This window comes from Triturus cristatus, chromosome 7 (genome assembly GCF_964204655.1).
Source record: "Triturus cristatus chromosome 7, aTriCri1.1, whole genome shotgun sequence".
In the NCBI taxonomy this organism is placed as follows: Eukaryota; Metazoa; Chordata; class Amphibia; order Caudata; family Salamandridae; genus Triturus; species Triturus cristatus.
In genome coordinates this window covers 1,166,706,407-1,166,720,949 of record NC_140590.1, presented here as the reverse complement: position 1 = coordinate 1,166,720,949, position 14,543 = coordinate 1,166,706,407, and the positions used below count along the sequence as shown (strand labels likewise).

The following is a 14,543-nucleotide window of genomic DNA, read 5'->3' as shown; positions in this document are numbered from 1 at the left end:
CCTCTTCATGGGGTTCCACAGTCAAAGGGGGTTCAATGTCCTACGCCTCACCTTATCCCTCTTTCAGCTCTGAGTGGTATGCAAAAGCTCTTCAGGGACTTGCCAAAGTCATTCTTCCTTTGCAGAAGAGCTGCCACCTTAGCCTGAAGCAGGTGCTTCTTCCACTCAACTTTGAGCAACCATTGTTCATCATCTGTTGTCAGCAGTGTTATACTTTTCTGAGTCTGCGGCTATTTGGCCTTTTGCTCCTTTTTCTTTGCCCTGTCTCTAACTCCTGCTAGCGCGGAGAAGAGCTCAGAAGGCTTGCCTTATATCGTTGGCCTTTTGTTTGGATCTATCTGTCTCTCTTGTCTTTCCAATCCTTCAACTGTTGAGGGTTTTGACGTCAGGCTATCTTTGAGGACTTCAAGTCTGAACCATGCGGCCGCTTAAGTTACCTTTGGCATATCTTCCTGTCGGTCTCCTTTGCTGTTCTCCTTGAACCCTGCAGTCTTTCGACATTGATCATGCCATCCTCTGTGTCGGACACCCCTCCCTGTGCCAGTTCAGTGTCATTGATGCTTCCCTCCTTCTTGTCATTGGACATGCACATCTCCTTCAGAGAGGGCTGCTTCTTTTGCGTATCGACCATAGCATAGTGAGCCCAACGTTGTCTCAGCCTCACATCGGGCTGAAAATATACACAGGATTCAGAACCCTTGGCACTATGATCCTTCGGAAGGCACAGATTACTGTACTTCTGAGCAAACCTGTGGTGCCAGTTGGGGCAGAATTTAAAGGGAGCGTTTTCCATCTCCCCTCGCACCCAACCTCTCCAAATTTCAAGTCAAGTGTTTCTTGTCCAACGAGTACGCCATCATGGTGAGAAAGGTCTCTTTCTCAGCTTCTTCCGGGCATGTGAGACTATCAGTGTTAGTCGGTGCTTTTCATTCCTTTCTCTGGTGTTTTGCTCAACAACCCTTTGTTTCCCTGAACTCATTCAAAGCTTCACCATCTTGCTTCCAACCCAATGGTTAAAAAAACAACCTAAAGATGCTGACAAAGTACACCAACTTCCTGGGGCACAGGCCTGATGTCGCAGAGGGGACGGACATAACATATAGTGGTGGATGCCAATGCCCACAAAAAACAAAAACAAAAGACAATTCCAGACCCAACCACTAGATGGTGGAATACTGCACAGCATATGAATCTAAGAAAGGATTCAAAGCGGTTGATTACTTTGCTCAGACTTAATGTTTACATCCTGGTTGCAAGCTGAAGGTTACATGCCGCCTTTCTCATGATCTTATTCTTCGAGCACCTGTACTCTTACCTTTTTTGAATTTATTACGTCCTTTGCAGCCCGCTTATGTAAATCTATAAATTTGTACCTTGCCATCGATTACCAAGCATGCTCCAAATTCAGTTTTCTGGGGGTCACTCTGTCAAACTGATTCTGTGATTCACAGATTATTCGTTTTTTTTTGTTAACAAAACAATTTCATACTTGCCATGTGAGCAGATTTACTTCATTAGAAAAGGATGATAATTTATTTTTGGGAGTTCAACTGGCTCTTGTTAAAACCTATGAGGTCACCCTTGGAGTACAAGCATAGCTCTAGTTTTGAGCACTTATCTTGGAATGTTGATTTAATTGGGTCATCCCTGCAGTTCAAATGTTTTTTTGAGGACCAAGTTCTGCGCCCAGAGGCCCACACAGTGTTCTTTAAGACCAACGTTACTCTAAAAATCTCCATGAGAAAAACAAATGAGATGGGTAGAATGCTTGAACTAATCTCCGACACTTACAATTGTTCTTCTGGGCAGCACCACAGTCTATCATTTATTTTCCAGCCCAGTGTGCCACTCAAGACAGGGGCCATTCTTGCACAAATTAGCCTTGGACCTCCCCAAGTTAGTACCAGGTCACCCTTGACCTGCCAGGCAGTGTGCCTTTTGTATGGGGGGTGGGGGGTGGGGGGGGGGGGAGGGAGGGCGAGGGGGGCTAACCCAAATAGATTTTGACCATGTTGGGCTTCACCAGCGAGTTGAAGATTCATTGAAGTAAAACTATCTTGGAGTTTGGCTGACGGACACAGAGAAACAAACACTGCAGACAAAGGCAATAGGAGCCAAAGCAGCAAAGACAATGTATGCTCTATCTACGCTCCACCACAAGTTAAACAGCCATTCAGCTGAGGCAATACGAAGAATCCTCGGGGCTAAACTTGTACCAACACCAAGTTATGGTCACCTTGTCTATCCTAGAAGGCTAACCGAGGCACTAGAGCGGAACCACACATTGTCATATAAGAAAATATTTGGCATGCCAAGGCACACTCGGCACACTTTAATACGTCTGGAATTCAACCTCGTAAGCATAGACGTAGCATGCAAAAATGCCAATCAACTACTATCTTCAGGTGAGCTGGGCTGACCCAGAGTCCCTGCACGGCGCCCTTATGACAATGTTCTCGGACAAGAAAAGTGCCTGTGCGAAGACAGCCCTCCAAATCCGTAAAGTGCAGCTAAAAAATAAAGTAAAGGCACAAGTTAAGAAGGCCTCGAAGGATCTGGACTTAAACAAGGCAAGAAGCAATGGAGGCGCGGAGGAGCTTGTAACATCCCATTAAGCCTCTCTTTGCCAACCATACTTGAGCAGCAATTGGAAAGTACGCATTCAAGAACATTCCATCAGTCAGGCTACGGACCACACCCATCAGGGAGTACAGGGCATACTGGAACAACTGGGCCCTGGCTTAGGAACAATGCAGGCTGTGTAAATAGCACTTTGAATCAGTTGCCCATATCGTACGTTGCTGTGCAAGCTTATCACAACAGAGACACAGGTATCTGATGCCTATCTTAATGCAACTTGAGATAAGATCATGCAAGGAGGCACTACTACTCATATATACATCTGTCACTCCAAAAGTCCTAGCACAGGTTGGCAAATTCTTCGCGGAAGCAGCAGAATATTTCAGGAGTCTGGATCATCATTAGGGAATCCTATAAACCTATTATGTTTCATATAGGTACCCCAATATAGGCTCAGGTAGCAACTTAACCTTTCAACTATATTCTCCCCTACATTACATTACACAACGGTTCTTGGGACTAACCTTTTACCTAGTTACGGTACTGCATACAGGACATGGGGTTTTCATTGAAAACTAGCCTTATCCATTATGCATGAGGATTCTTGGAAACTCAGCAAGACTACCATCTCCTGCATAATAACTATGTACAATGGTCATTCCTTCCGTCATCCGAAGTCCGACATGACACAGCAAGGTAGAACCCCTGAGGGTACCACTTTGGGTATATAAACACCATACCTTGCCGAGGCAGTCGGAGGAGAAAACTACTTCCATGCCGACACACTGAGGTTTCGGCACACAGACCCTCCAGCTTGTGGTGGTCTGACATCCCTTGCAGGGTGGCCATCTCGAGACCAAGAAGAGGCCCACAGTTTCTCACTTCAGGTAATGGGATGGACTTTATCCTAGAGGGAGTCTTGGCTTTTACACCTACATACATGCTAAGTACACTTAGGTACATCTAGTTATGAGTACGCATTCTACTGTCATGTATTTTATATACTTGCCTGTATTCATTGTTTGAGCACGATGGTTACTGTTAGTGCTTATAATCATTTATATCTGTTACTGTCTAGTGGTTGTCTTAGCACACCTGTTTTTCACTAGAATGACGCTGGTTCAATAAATGCTTATTGAAAAACGTCCCCATCGTTTCTTCTGTGTATCTCTCTCGGACAAAGTGAGAACGAGTGACTGAGCGAAAAGTAATACACTTTCCACAATCCTGAGGGACCAGGGTTGTCATGTTTGATAGTTGCCAAAATCTTTTCTCTCTTTGGTAAGAGGGGTTTCTAGTGGCACTGTGAGTTAGCTGGTATACAGGCTAACCTACCCGGTGGGGGTGTCTAGAATCAGTCTGGACACCAAAACTACAGTGTACGTGGTCTAAACGTGCAGATCCTACGTAGGTTTATAGGAACTACACGACAAACCCTTCATGGAGCCCCCTTTAGCCCGCACGTTTAGACCCAGTAAAACTGTAGTACTTGGAGCCGGTACTCCTATAACCCTGCACACTCGAACAAGCTTGCATACGCCACTTGCCACCCATTTAAAGACTCAGGTACCAACTTTCTCTAAACATTGGCGAACTTGCACAGATTTTAAATTTATTACATTTTGATACATTTATGCTTTTAATATTTCTGTTTGTACCAGCCATTCTAAAGGACAGAACAATTAGACTGGTTAATTAAATAAACACACCATTTTAACATAAGTTCCACACCAGGTTCTGAAAAAGAGACACTCAAAGACTGCTGATAGTAAACCAATCTGAGATGAAACTTTCAATTTCCTGCTTACATTTTTACTCATTGCTAAAAATGAAGCAGGCGGCTACAGCTACGATTAACTAAAAGTCAAATAAGGCACTCAAACAACACACATTGTCTTGTCTACTGGTCACATAGGTGATTGTAAAGTCTAAACAACGTTTTGTCACTTATGCAGTCTCACATAATAGACGGAGATATCCAAGCAGACTAAAATGTAATAATTTTGCTTTTAACTTGCTACAGAGAGTCAAACCACTGATTTAGCAAAGGGTATGGCTCAAGTGGAAGAGTGTCTATGACAATCCTTCTTATAATCATTCTTAATGCTGAGATTTGCATACCTGCTACCCAGAGATCAGTCCATACAATTGCTGTGCTCATGGGGAGAGGGAAAAGTAAATAACTTGTAACCCTATTACTCCACCCATCATGGGAAAACATACACAACTTCTTGCCCTAGTAGACTGGACTTAGGAGGCTAGTCTTCATAACATGGTTTACATTAACTTCAAAATAAAGTGGCAGAGAATGGTCACATCAATGCCCTCTTAGATTGTAAAGTCAGGTGTGTGTGTGTGTGTGTGTGTGGGGGGGGGGGGGGGGGGTTATAAATAGTTCAATTTCCCTCTATGTAAAGTTGTGCTACCCATCTGCCTACTTTCATTTTAAAAAGGTATCAAGTGTATGTCTCAGAACGCTCAATTGTAATGTCAATTTGAATGGACACTTGATAACATTTTGAATAAATAATCCAGAATAATATAACAATCCATCTCTAAAAATTACCCCAGTCCCATCTTATTAACTGCTCCATAGAATTCAGGAAATTACAGAAGAGCCAATGTTATCTCAGATAGTGCAACACATGGCCTTTTGAAGCCTAGCTTCTGTTGGCTCACAAACATTTCAATTCATACATCATTAGAAACATCAGCACTCAGAATGTGCAATGAAGCAGGTGAATCGACAGACGATCAAAAAATGCTGGAAAATTACTTTAATTCCCTATGATTACAAACTAGGCCTCTCTAGTGTGTCCTGAATAAATGTACTGTGTTTGTAAAGTGCTTTGTATACCATGTGTAAACAAAGAACTATGCTTTAAAAGAAAGGCCTTATTCCTAAATCAAACAGGAAGCTTTCTTCACATTCATTTTGTATGTAGAATTATCTCAAAGTATTATGTAGGCACTGAGACTCGGTAAAGTGCATGCCACTTACTAAGGCTTGAACATGCAGGCAATTTCACAAATGCAGGGAGGAAGGCAAGGAAAACAGAGAAAAAAAGAATTACCTGGGGTGAGATGGGTCTTGTCTAGCGTCCGTGAGCTCATGGCTGGTAGGAGAAAGGCGAGATAAACACACCACAGGGCTGACCAGGAAGTGCTGATTGTGGGCAGAAGAGCCAGGGAAAGGGAAAACCTCCTTCTTCAGGCACTGGAGGGACAGGACATTGTGAGAAAGTTCCCGGGTGACCTCTACACTACAGACCGTGTGACGTCGCTGACGATGGAGAAAATTCATAGTTTGGGGAGGCTGGTGGAAGGTGGGGGACGGATCCATTTCAGTACAAGTAAAGTTTGGGCAAGAGTAGCTGCGGCTCAAGAAGCGACACGGACTCAACAGTCCCCGGACAGAAGAGGGCTTGGGAGTGGTAGTAAGCTCGAGGTCCATTTTGACACTAACAACTTCTGTATCGCCTTCCGAGGAAATACTGGAAGTTGGGCTACTGCAGGTCTTCCCCTCCCTGTATGGTGACATCCAAGGATGAATTGAGGGGCGACAGGTGGCAAGCTCTTTCCGGTACCTACTCCGCTGTTGCGAAGAAGAGTGGCAGGCCTTGTTGGAGTGTGTGTTGGCTGGAGAAACTGGTTTAGGGCTGACACTCTTCATGTGGGCACCTTGTCCGGACAACGGGCTATGGACAGTGGGCAGATTGCCTGTACCTCTGGCACACTCAGCCATTTCATGATCTGCTTCCCTTCCCGTGCTAGTAGGAGTCCACAGACTGGTCTCAGTCTGGAAAGCAAGAGATGTTGGGGCATCTGTGGCCTCTCCCCTTAAAGCAAAGCCAGTCGGTGAGCAAACAGAAAACAAATTCCTAGTAGCAACTCCAGGAATAACCTCACTAGGGCCCGGCTGCTCCATGCCTCCGGTCCCAGTGAACTTGTTTTTCACAGGTGTGAAAAAAATATCAGCAAAGCTTCCCAGCTTGGATTTCATACTGCTGAAAAGTGGAGCAAGGCGCCAGGTGTGAAATCGTTGTGCCGAGGCGAGGGGTGGGAGAAGTTCAGCAACCGGTGTCCAGTCCACACCAGTGTAATTCTCCTCAGGGGAATTCTCCTCAGGCAGCTTTGGAAGCACGGTAGTCCCACCAATTGGGCTATCCACATGGGAGTCTGCAAAATCTGCAAAAAGAAATAAATAAGTGACAAAAATAGGAACACTACCAATATGCCTCCCACCCAACCCACTGCTTAACCTACTGTTAAATCCTTCATCCAACCTGCAGATCAGCTCACTCCGCACCCACCAATGAGTCTGGTAATCTAAGACACATTTCAACAGCACAATCAGCTTTTATGGACTCCTAATTACGTCACAGGCAAAAGCTTAGATAAGATATATATACCCTTGTTGCAGGACCATAGGTTGCTCAAGGAACAAAAGACAAGAACTGTAGCATGCCTATTTGACAACCAGCCCTAAAGGGGATGGAAAATGCTACTTACCAGTATGCATCTGTTCTTGGCATGTAGAGCTGCAAAATGACATACTTGTGCATAGATCGCCATCTGGTGTTGGGCTCGGATGTTTGCAGTCTGTTGTTGTCTTGGAAAAAGTCTTTGTAGTCACGAGATTGGAGACTCCTCCCTTGGACTACAGTGAGCATGGGCATCGACTTCATCCTCAGATTGTTTTTCGCCATGAAGGGAAATGATTGAGTTTGTAAGAAACAGAAAAGATGTCCATGTGTAATGTATCTAAGTAAGATCACACTGGAACAGATAGAGGTATCGGGGAGGAGGATGGGCGCATGTCGGGCGCATGTCATTCTGCAGCTCTACATGCCAAGAACAGAAGCATACTGGTAAGTAGAATTTTCCGTTCGAGGCATATGAGCTGCAGAATGCATACTTGTGCATAGACTGTATAGCAGTGGTCTCCCCTAGCGGTGGTCACCTGTATCTGTTGCAGTTGTTTGAAAAAGTGTTTTATTAACAGCCTGGCCTACAGAAGCCTGTTGTTTTGCCTGCACGTCTACACAGTAGTGTTTGGTGAAGGTGTGTGTCGTAGACCATGTTGCTGCCTTACAAATGTCATCTATTGGAATGTTCCCTAAGAATGCCATAGAAGCCCCTAGTTTGCGTGTTGAATGCGCTCAAAGGGGAATTGTTAATGTGCATTTTGCTTTATGGTAGCATATTTGAGTGCATTTGACTATCCACCTGTCAATTCCAGCTTTGGAGATGGGGTTTCCTTTATGAGGTGGTGAGAAAGCTACAAACAGTTGGTTTGTTTCTATAAAGGGTTTAGTTCTGTCAATGTAATAAAGTATGGCTCTTTTGACATCTAGTGTGTGAAGAGCTCTCTCTGCTACAGAATCTGGTTTTGGGAAGAAAACGGGTAATTCTGGATTAAGCTGGAAAGAAGAGATTACTTTGGGAAGAAATTTCGAATTTGTTCTGAGAACCACCTTGTTATGATGTATTTGTAAGAATGGTTCTTGTATGGTTAAAGCCTGGATTTCACTTACTCTTCTGAGAGAGGTGATTGCGACTAGAAAAGCTACTTTCCATGTAAGGAATCGGCAATTCGCATTTGTGTAAAGATTCAAATGGAGGACCCATGAGCCTAGTAAGGACAATGTTTAAATTCCACACTGGAGAGGGTGGGATTGTGGGAGGAATTATCCTTTCAAGTCCTTCCATAAACGGTTTGATAGCAGGTACCCTAAATAATGACAAATGTTGTCTGTTTTGTAGGTAAGCGGCAAGGGCAGCCAGATGTAGTCTTATGGATTTATATGCTAGATTACATCTTTGTGGATGTAGTAAGTAGCAAATAATGTTTTGGATTGAAGCATCTAGTGGGTCAATTTTGTTGTTATTGCAGTAAATGACAAATCTTTTCCATTTGGCTGCATTGCAAGCTTTTGTAGTAGGGCGTCTCGCTTCTTTAAGGATGTTCATACAATCTGGTGGGAGGTTAAGGTAACTGAACTCTAGGACTTCAGGAGCCAGATTGCCAGGTTCAGTTGAGTTGGATCTGAATGCCGTATCTTTCTATGGTTCTGTGTGAGAAGCTTTGGGGAGAGCTGTAGTTTTTGGTGTTGTACTATTGAGAGTTCCAGGAGTGTTGTGAACCATGGTTGCCGGGCCCATTTTGGAGCAACTAGGATCATTTTGAGAGACTGTTGCTTGAGCTTGCGTACTACTAATGGAATGAGCAGGAGTGGCAGAAAAGCGTATGCAAATCTGCCTGACCATTTCATCCATATCGCATTGACCTTGGACAATGGGTGTGGATACCTGGCGGCAAAGGTTGGGCATTTTGCGTTTGCGGCGAACAGATCTATGTCTGGGTGGCCCCACATCTGAAACAAGCATTTACAATGCAATGGTCTCGCCTTTTGCGTAAGTTGGAGCTATTGGTATTGTAAATGACAAACTTTTTTATTTATGCGTTGGTTTTGAAAACAGATAAATAAATGGCATAGTCATTTACAATGCCAATAGCTTTAGCTCTCGCAAAGGCGAGACCTATTGCATCTATACACACACACACACACCGAGCCCCACATACACAATCCTTTGGTGAATATGTAGTGTTGGAAGGGGTCCACAGGGGGCACAGCGGTGGGGAAACGAGTGGGACAGAGGGCAAAAGGGGCACAAAAGGGAAAAAACGAGTGGCGCAGAAGGGCACAGAAAAACGAGAGGAACAGAGGGCAGAAGGGCACAAAAAAACGAGTGGAACAGAGGGCACAAACAACGAGAGGAGCAGAGGGCAGAAAGGCACAAAAAAAAGAGGGAAACGAGTGGAACAGAGGACAGAAAGGCACAAAAAAGTGTGGCACAAAGGGCAGAAAGGCACAAAAACGAGTGGCACAGAGGGCAGAAGGGCACAAAAGACGAGAGGAGCAGAGGGCAGAAAGGAACAAAAAAAGAGGGAAAACGAGTGGAACAGAGGACAGCAGTGCACAAAAAAAGAGAGAAAAACGAGTGGCACAGAGGGCAGAAAGGCACAAAAACGAGTGGCACAGAGGGCAGAAGGGCACAAAAACGAGAGGAGCAGAGGGCAGAAAGGCACAAAAACGAGTGGCGCAGAAGGCAACAAAAGAGCCACACACCGACCCACACACACACAATCCTTAGGTGAATATGTAGTGTTGGAAGGGGTCCACAGCGGCGGGGAAACCAGTGGGACAGAGGGCAAAAGGGACACAAAAGGGAACAAAAACGAGAGGAACAGAGGGCAGAAAGGCACAAAACACGAGGGAAAAACTAGTGGGACAGAGGGCAGAAAAAACGAGAGGAGCAGAGGGCAGAAAGGCACAAAACAAGAGGGAAACGAGTGGAACAGAGGACAGAAAGGCACAAAAAAAGGAGGGAAAAACGAGTGGAACAGAGGGCAGAAAGGCACAAATAACCTGCCTCGGTGAAGAATCTAGCTGGGCGTGCGGGGGATGGTCCTCTCGTTCTCCGGCTGAAGCGCCAGTTACAGGACATGCAGTCACCCAGTCTGTCTGTGATTGGCTACCCATGTAGCAGGCGGCTAGTGATTGGCCCACGCCTGCTGCCGGGGTCTTGCAATTGGACTGTAAAGTCACACGTGACCAGGGGGAGTCACGCGCTTTCCGGGAACCCGCCAGGTAAGACATAAGCAAAACAAACCCAAGGAAAGAAGCATGGAGGGTCCGGGGCAGCGGAAGCAGCAGCGGAGGGGGTGAAGAGCATCACCGGAGAAGGGCAGACCAACAGCAAGTGAGTGCAAGGGGGAAGAAACAGAAAATGATATTTTGGGAGGGTGGGAGGAGTGTCTGCAGCGGCGGGGTTTGTGCGCGCGCGCGTGTGTCTGTGTGTGCGCGTCTGCGCAAGCGCGTCCACAGACCCCGACCCCAATCGCTGCGCGTGCCCTGGTCTGTCTCCCTTGAGAGGCATCTCGGCGACAATAGGTCTCGAGAGCGAGACCTAAAAATGGATAAAGAACTTGAGTATGAAGTTCCCATTCGTGTATCTGACGACTGAGCGGATCCGCAATCTGATTGTGTACGCCTGGAAGATGTTCTGCTAGAAGGTGTATCGTTTGTGGGCCCATCTCCATATGTTTTGCGCTAGTTGAGAAAGCTGCAAAGAATGTTTCCCTCCTTGTTTTTGTATATAATACATTCCTGTCAAATTGTCCGTGCGGACAAGGACAGTTTTGTTGAGGAGATGTGTCTGGAAGGCTTTTAATGCTAGAAATATTGTTAGTGATTTGAGGTGATTGATGTGGAGCCCTTTTTGTTGAGGGCTCCACCTGACCTGAATTGTATGGTTTAAGAGATGGGCTCCCCAGCCGGTGAGCGATGCGTCTACTGTTAGCACTATCTGTGGAACTGGTTCTAGGAACAGCCGCCCCTTGGAAAAGTTTTGTGTGTTCCACCACTGCAGAGAGCGATGTGTGCGACTGTCTACCAACACCACATCTGAGAGTTGACCTTGAGCCTGGTTCCACTGACATGCTAAGCATTCCTGTAAAGGGCACATCTGTAGTCTTACATGAGGTACTATGAAAATGCAAGAGGCCATCATCCATATGAGCAAGAGACATACTTGACCTGGTAGTGAGTGCTGGGGCTGAAATTTTGTTACGAGGTTCGGTATACTGGCTATCCAGACTAGATTGGGGTATGCAAGTGCTTTGGAAGTGTCCATCGTGGCCCCTAGATACTGATGTTTGTGGGACGGCTGGAGATGTGATTTGGTGAGGTTTACAACCCCAAGTTGTTAAGCAGGTAAATTGTTCTGTAAGTGTGGTGAACACACTGACTGCATGACTTGGCTTTTATTAGCCAGTCGTCAAGGTATGGAAACACATGAATTTGTTGTCTTCGCAAGTGGGCGGCTACTTCCGCCAGACATTTTGTGAAGACTCTGGGTGCTATGGTCAAGTCGAATGCGAGTACCTTGAATTGATAGTGTTGACCGTCCACTACAAACCGTAGATATTTCCTGTGAGCAGGGTGTATAGGAATATGGAAGTAGGCGTCCTTTTGATCTAGAGTGGCAAGGAAGTCTCCTTGTTGGAGCAGTGGGAGGACCTGTTGAAGAGTGATCATGTGAAAATGATTTGATCGTATGTAGACATTGAGTGGTCTGAGGTCCAGTATTGTTCTGAGAGTACCGTCTTTCTTTGGGATGAGAAAGTAAAGGGATTAAACCCCCATGCCTTGATGCTGGAGGAGAACTGGTTCTATTGCATGCTTCTGAAGAAGTGATAGAACTTCTTGTTTGAGGGGCGTTAGATGGTCCTTGGACATTGGACGTTGTTTGGGTGATATAGTTGGGGGAGTTGTGGTAAGTTCCAGGCAGCAACCATACTGGATAATTTGTCGTACCCACTTGTCTGTAGTGATGGAGTTCCAGACAGGTAGGAACTCTAATAGTCTTCCTCTGACCGGAGTGGAATGGTCTGGCGGGAGCGGAGGGAAGTCATTGCTTGGTAGTAGGGGAGTTCTGGTTGTTGTTACTTTGACCTCTCCCTTTGTTATTATTTCCTCTGTACACCTCCCCCCCTTAAAATATCCCTTGTTGGGGGATGTTTGTGTAGGAGTCTTGTAGGCGGAGAAAGTAGTGTCTGTGCCAATGTTCTTGGATCCGCCCCTATAGAAGGATCGACTAAAGGAAGCTTGTGTGGTCTGAAATTGTAATGCTCCCACAGATTTTGAAGTGTCTGTTTTCATTTTTTCTAGAGCTGTGTCCACAGCTGGGCTAAACAGGTGTTCTTGATCGAAGGGCTGATTTAAAATAGTTGTTTGCACTTCCTGTTTAAACCCGGAAATGCGTAACCATGCATGTCTGCGGAGTAAGACACTGGTGTTAATAGATCTAGATGCAGTGTCTGCTGCATCGATGGCACATTTGATGGACGCATTTGTAATTAACTTGTCCTCCTGGACCAGATCGTTGGCTTTGGCCTTGTATTGGTCAGGTAAGTGCTGGATAAGATCTTCAAGCTTATCGTAGTGAGCCCTGTCATATCTGGCAAGTATTGCTTAGGCGTTAGCTATCCTCCAGTGAATGGCTGCTTGGGAGGCAACTTGTTTACCTGATGCATCCAGCAGTTTAGACTCTATCTGGGGGTGTTGCATCACCAGAGGTTTGGGAATTTGCACGTTTTCTTGCATTGGACACTACCAAAGAATCTAAGGGGAGTTGTCCTTTGATGTATACGGGATCTTTAGGGGCAGGCTTATATTTTTTTATCAATCCGAGGATTGAGAATCCTGGCCCTGACAGGGAATTTAAATATGTCTGGTGCATGTTTAATGACACCTTTTAGCATTGGCAATGTGTTAATTGCTTTTTGTGACTGAGCAAAAGTGTCTAGTAGGAAGTCTTCCTCCATGGGGTCGGAATGTAGTTCCACGCCATGATATTGCGCCGCCCTATTAATGAGCTGACTAAATCCTATACTGTCATCTGAGGGGGATGGTTTAGATGGGTATGGATCAGGAAGGTCTGGAGGATCTGTGGGATCATCATAATTGCCCCATGTATCCTGTGGTGGGGTAGTGTCATCATCATCTGGGTCATCTAAGGGATCCTTACCGTGTCCACCCCATCCCCTAAATCAACCTCATCCTATGGTGGTAAGGGTGAGCATGGAGAAAGTCTAGGAGAGTGTATAGGAGACAAAGGTTTAGTAGGAAGAAAAGGAGAAGAGGGTCTCGGGTGAAGTTGCAAAGACTCTTCTTCACAGGTACCTCAGGTGTGTGTGAGGTATCAGAGTTCCTCTTCTTTGTTGGAAGACTGATAATATGGCCTGTTTTGGGGCCCACATGTAATGTTTTTTGTTTCGGTTCGACAGGATCTGGCCGAAACAGTTCTTCCTGCTTGTCTCCTTTCGGTGCCGATTTTTTCGGTTCCGAGCGTGGCTTTGACTTGGTCTCTGTAGCCGTAGAAGGAGTCTTACGCTCCTTTGGTTTTGAAGTCGGTGCCAAGTCGGAACTTTTCTTCCGATCCGAAGATTTTCGGTGCTTTTCCGGTTTCAAGGCCTAATGGTCTTTCAGTGCCGAAGGGTACGGCGAAGAGGCCTTTTTGGACGTAATGGAGATGTGTATCCCGATTTCAGTACCAAAGGTGTTTTCTGGGTACTGATATGCGGCTTGCTCGGTCCTGAGGTGCCGGAAGGCTTTCCCTTTGTTTTCGGAGCCGGGGGGCAGGGACGTTTGTACTCACTCGTTGACCTGGAGTGATGTGGTCGTCGGAGTCGTCAAATTCGGAGACGATGTCGAGCTCCTCCGAATCCTCTGCCTCTGGGACGTCGGGCCTTCATCGAAAATGTCTTCTGGCACTGGTGGAGCCTGTTGGGCCATAACGTGTCATCGAGCCCGGCGATCACGGATGGTTTTCTTGGATCGAAAAGAGGTGCAGGCTTGGCAATCCTTTTCTTCGTGTTCTGGCGATAGACATAGGTTGAGGACCTTGTGGTGGTTACTGTGTGGAAATTTAGCTCCACACTAGCCGTATGCCCAAATGGCGTCGATAGGCCCAGTAGCCCGCGTTGATGACCGGAATCGAGGATTTGGGTGTTAGCGGGTTAAAGGCACGCGAACGAAACAATACCGTCGAGTGCTGATGGCTGCGCGTCGAAAAAGGTTTGGAAACACAGTACTGAACCAGAGCACAGCAAGTCACATCCAAAACCGATGGCGGAAAAAAACAATCTGAGGATGGAGTCGATGCCCATGCGCAGTGTAGTCCAAGGGAGGAGTCACCTATCTCGTGACTACAAAGACTTCTTTCAAGACAACAACAGACTGCAAACATCCAAGCCCAACACCAGATGGCGATCTATGCACATGTATGTATTCTGCAGCTCATATGCCTTGAACATTCAGTTTTCTTTGCCATATGATACTTAGGAAGCCTCTAAACTAGGACCTCTTTTTCAATCAAGCCATAATACTCTAAAA

General features: G+C 45.9%; 1 protein-coding gene across 5 annotated transcripts in view; it reads right to left on the bottom strand.

The window, feature by feature from the left end:
* Positions 1–14,543, bottom strand: part of PRR14 (proline rich 14) — a 593,350-nt gene that overhangs the window by 213,055 nt on the left and 365,752 nt on the right. For all 5 annotated transcript variants that reach the window (XM_085618443.1, XM_085618444.1, XM_085618442.1 and 2 more), the window contains one exon: positions 5,655–6,768. In XM_085618443.1, the coding sequence (XP_085474569.1) occupies positions 5,655–6,768 (1,114 nt within the window). The remainder of the gene's footprint in view (positions 1–5,654; positions 6,769–14,543) is intronic.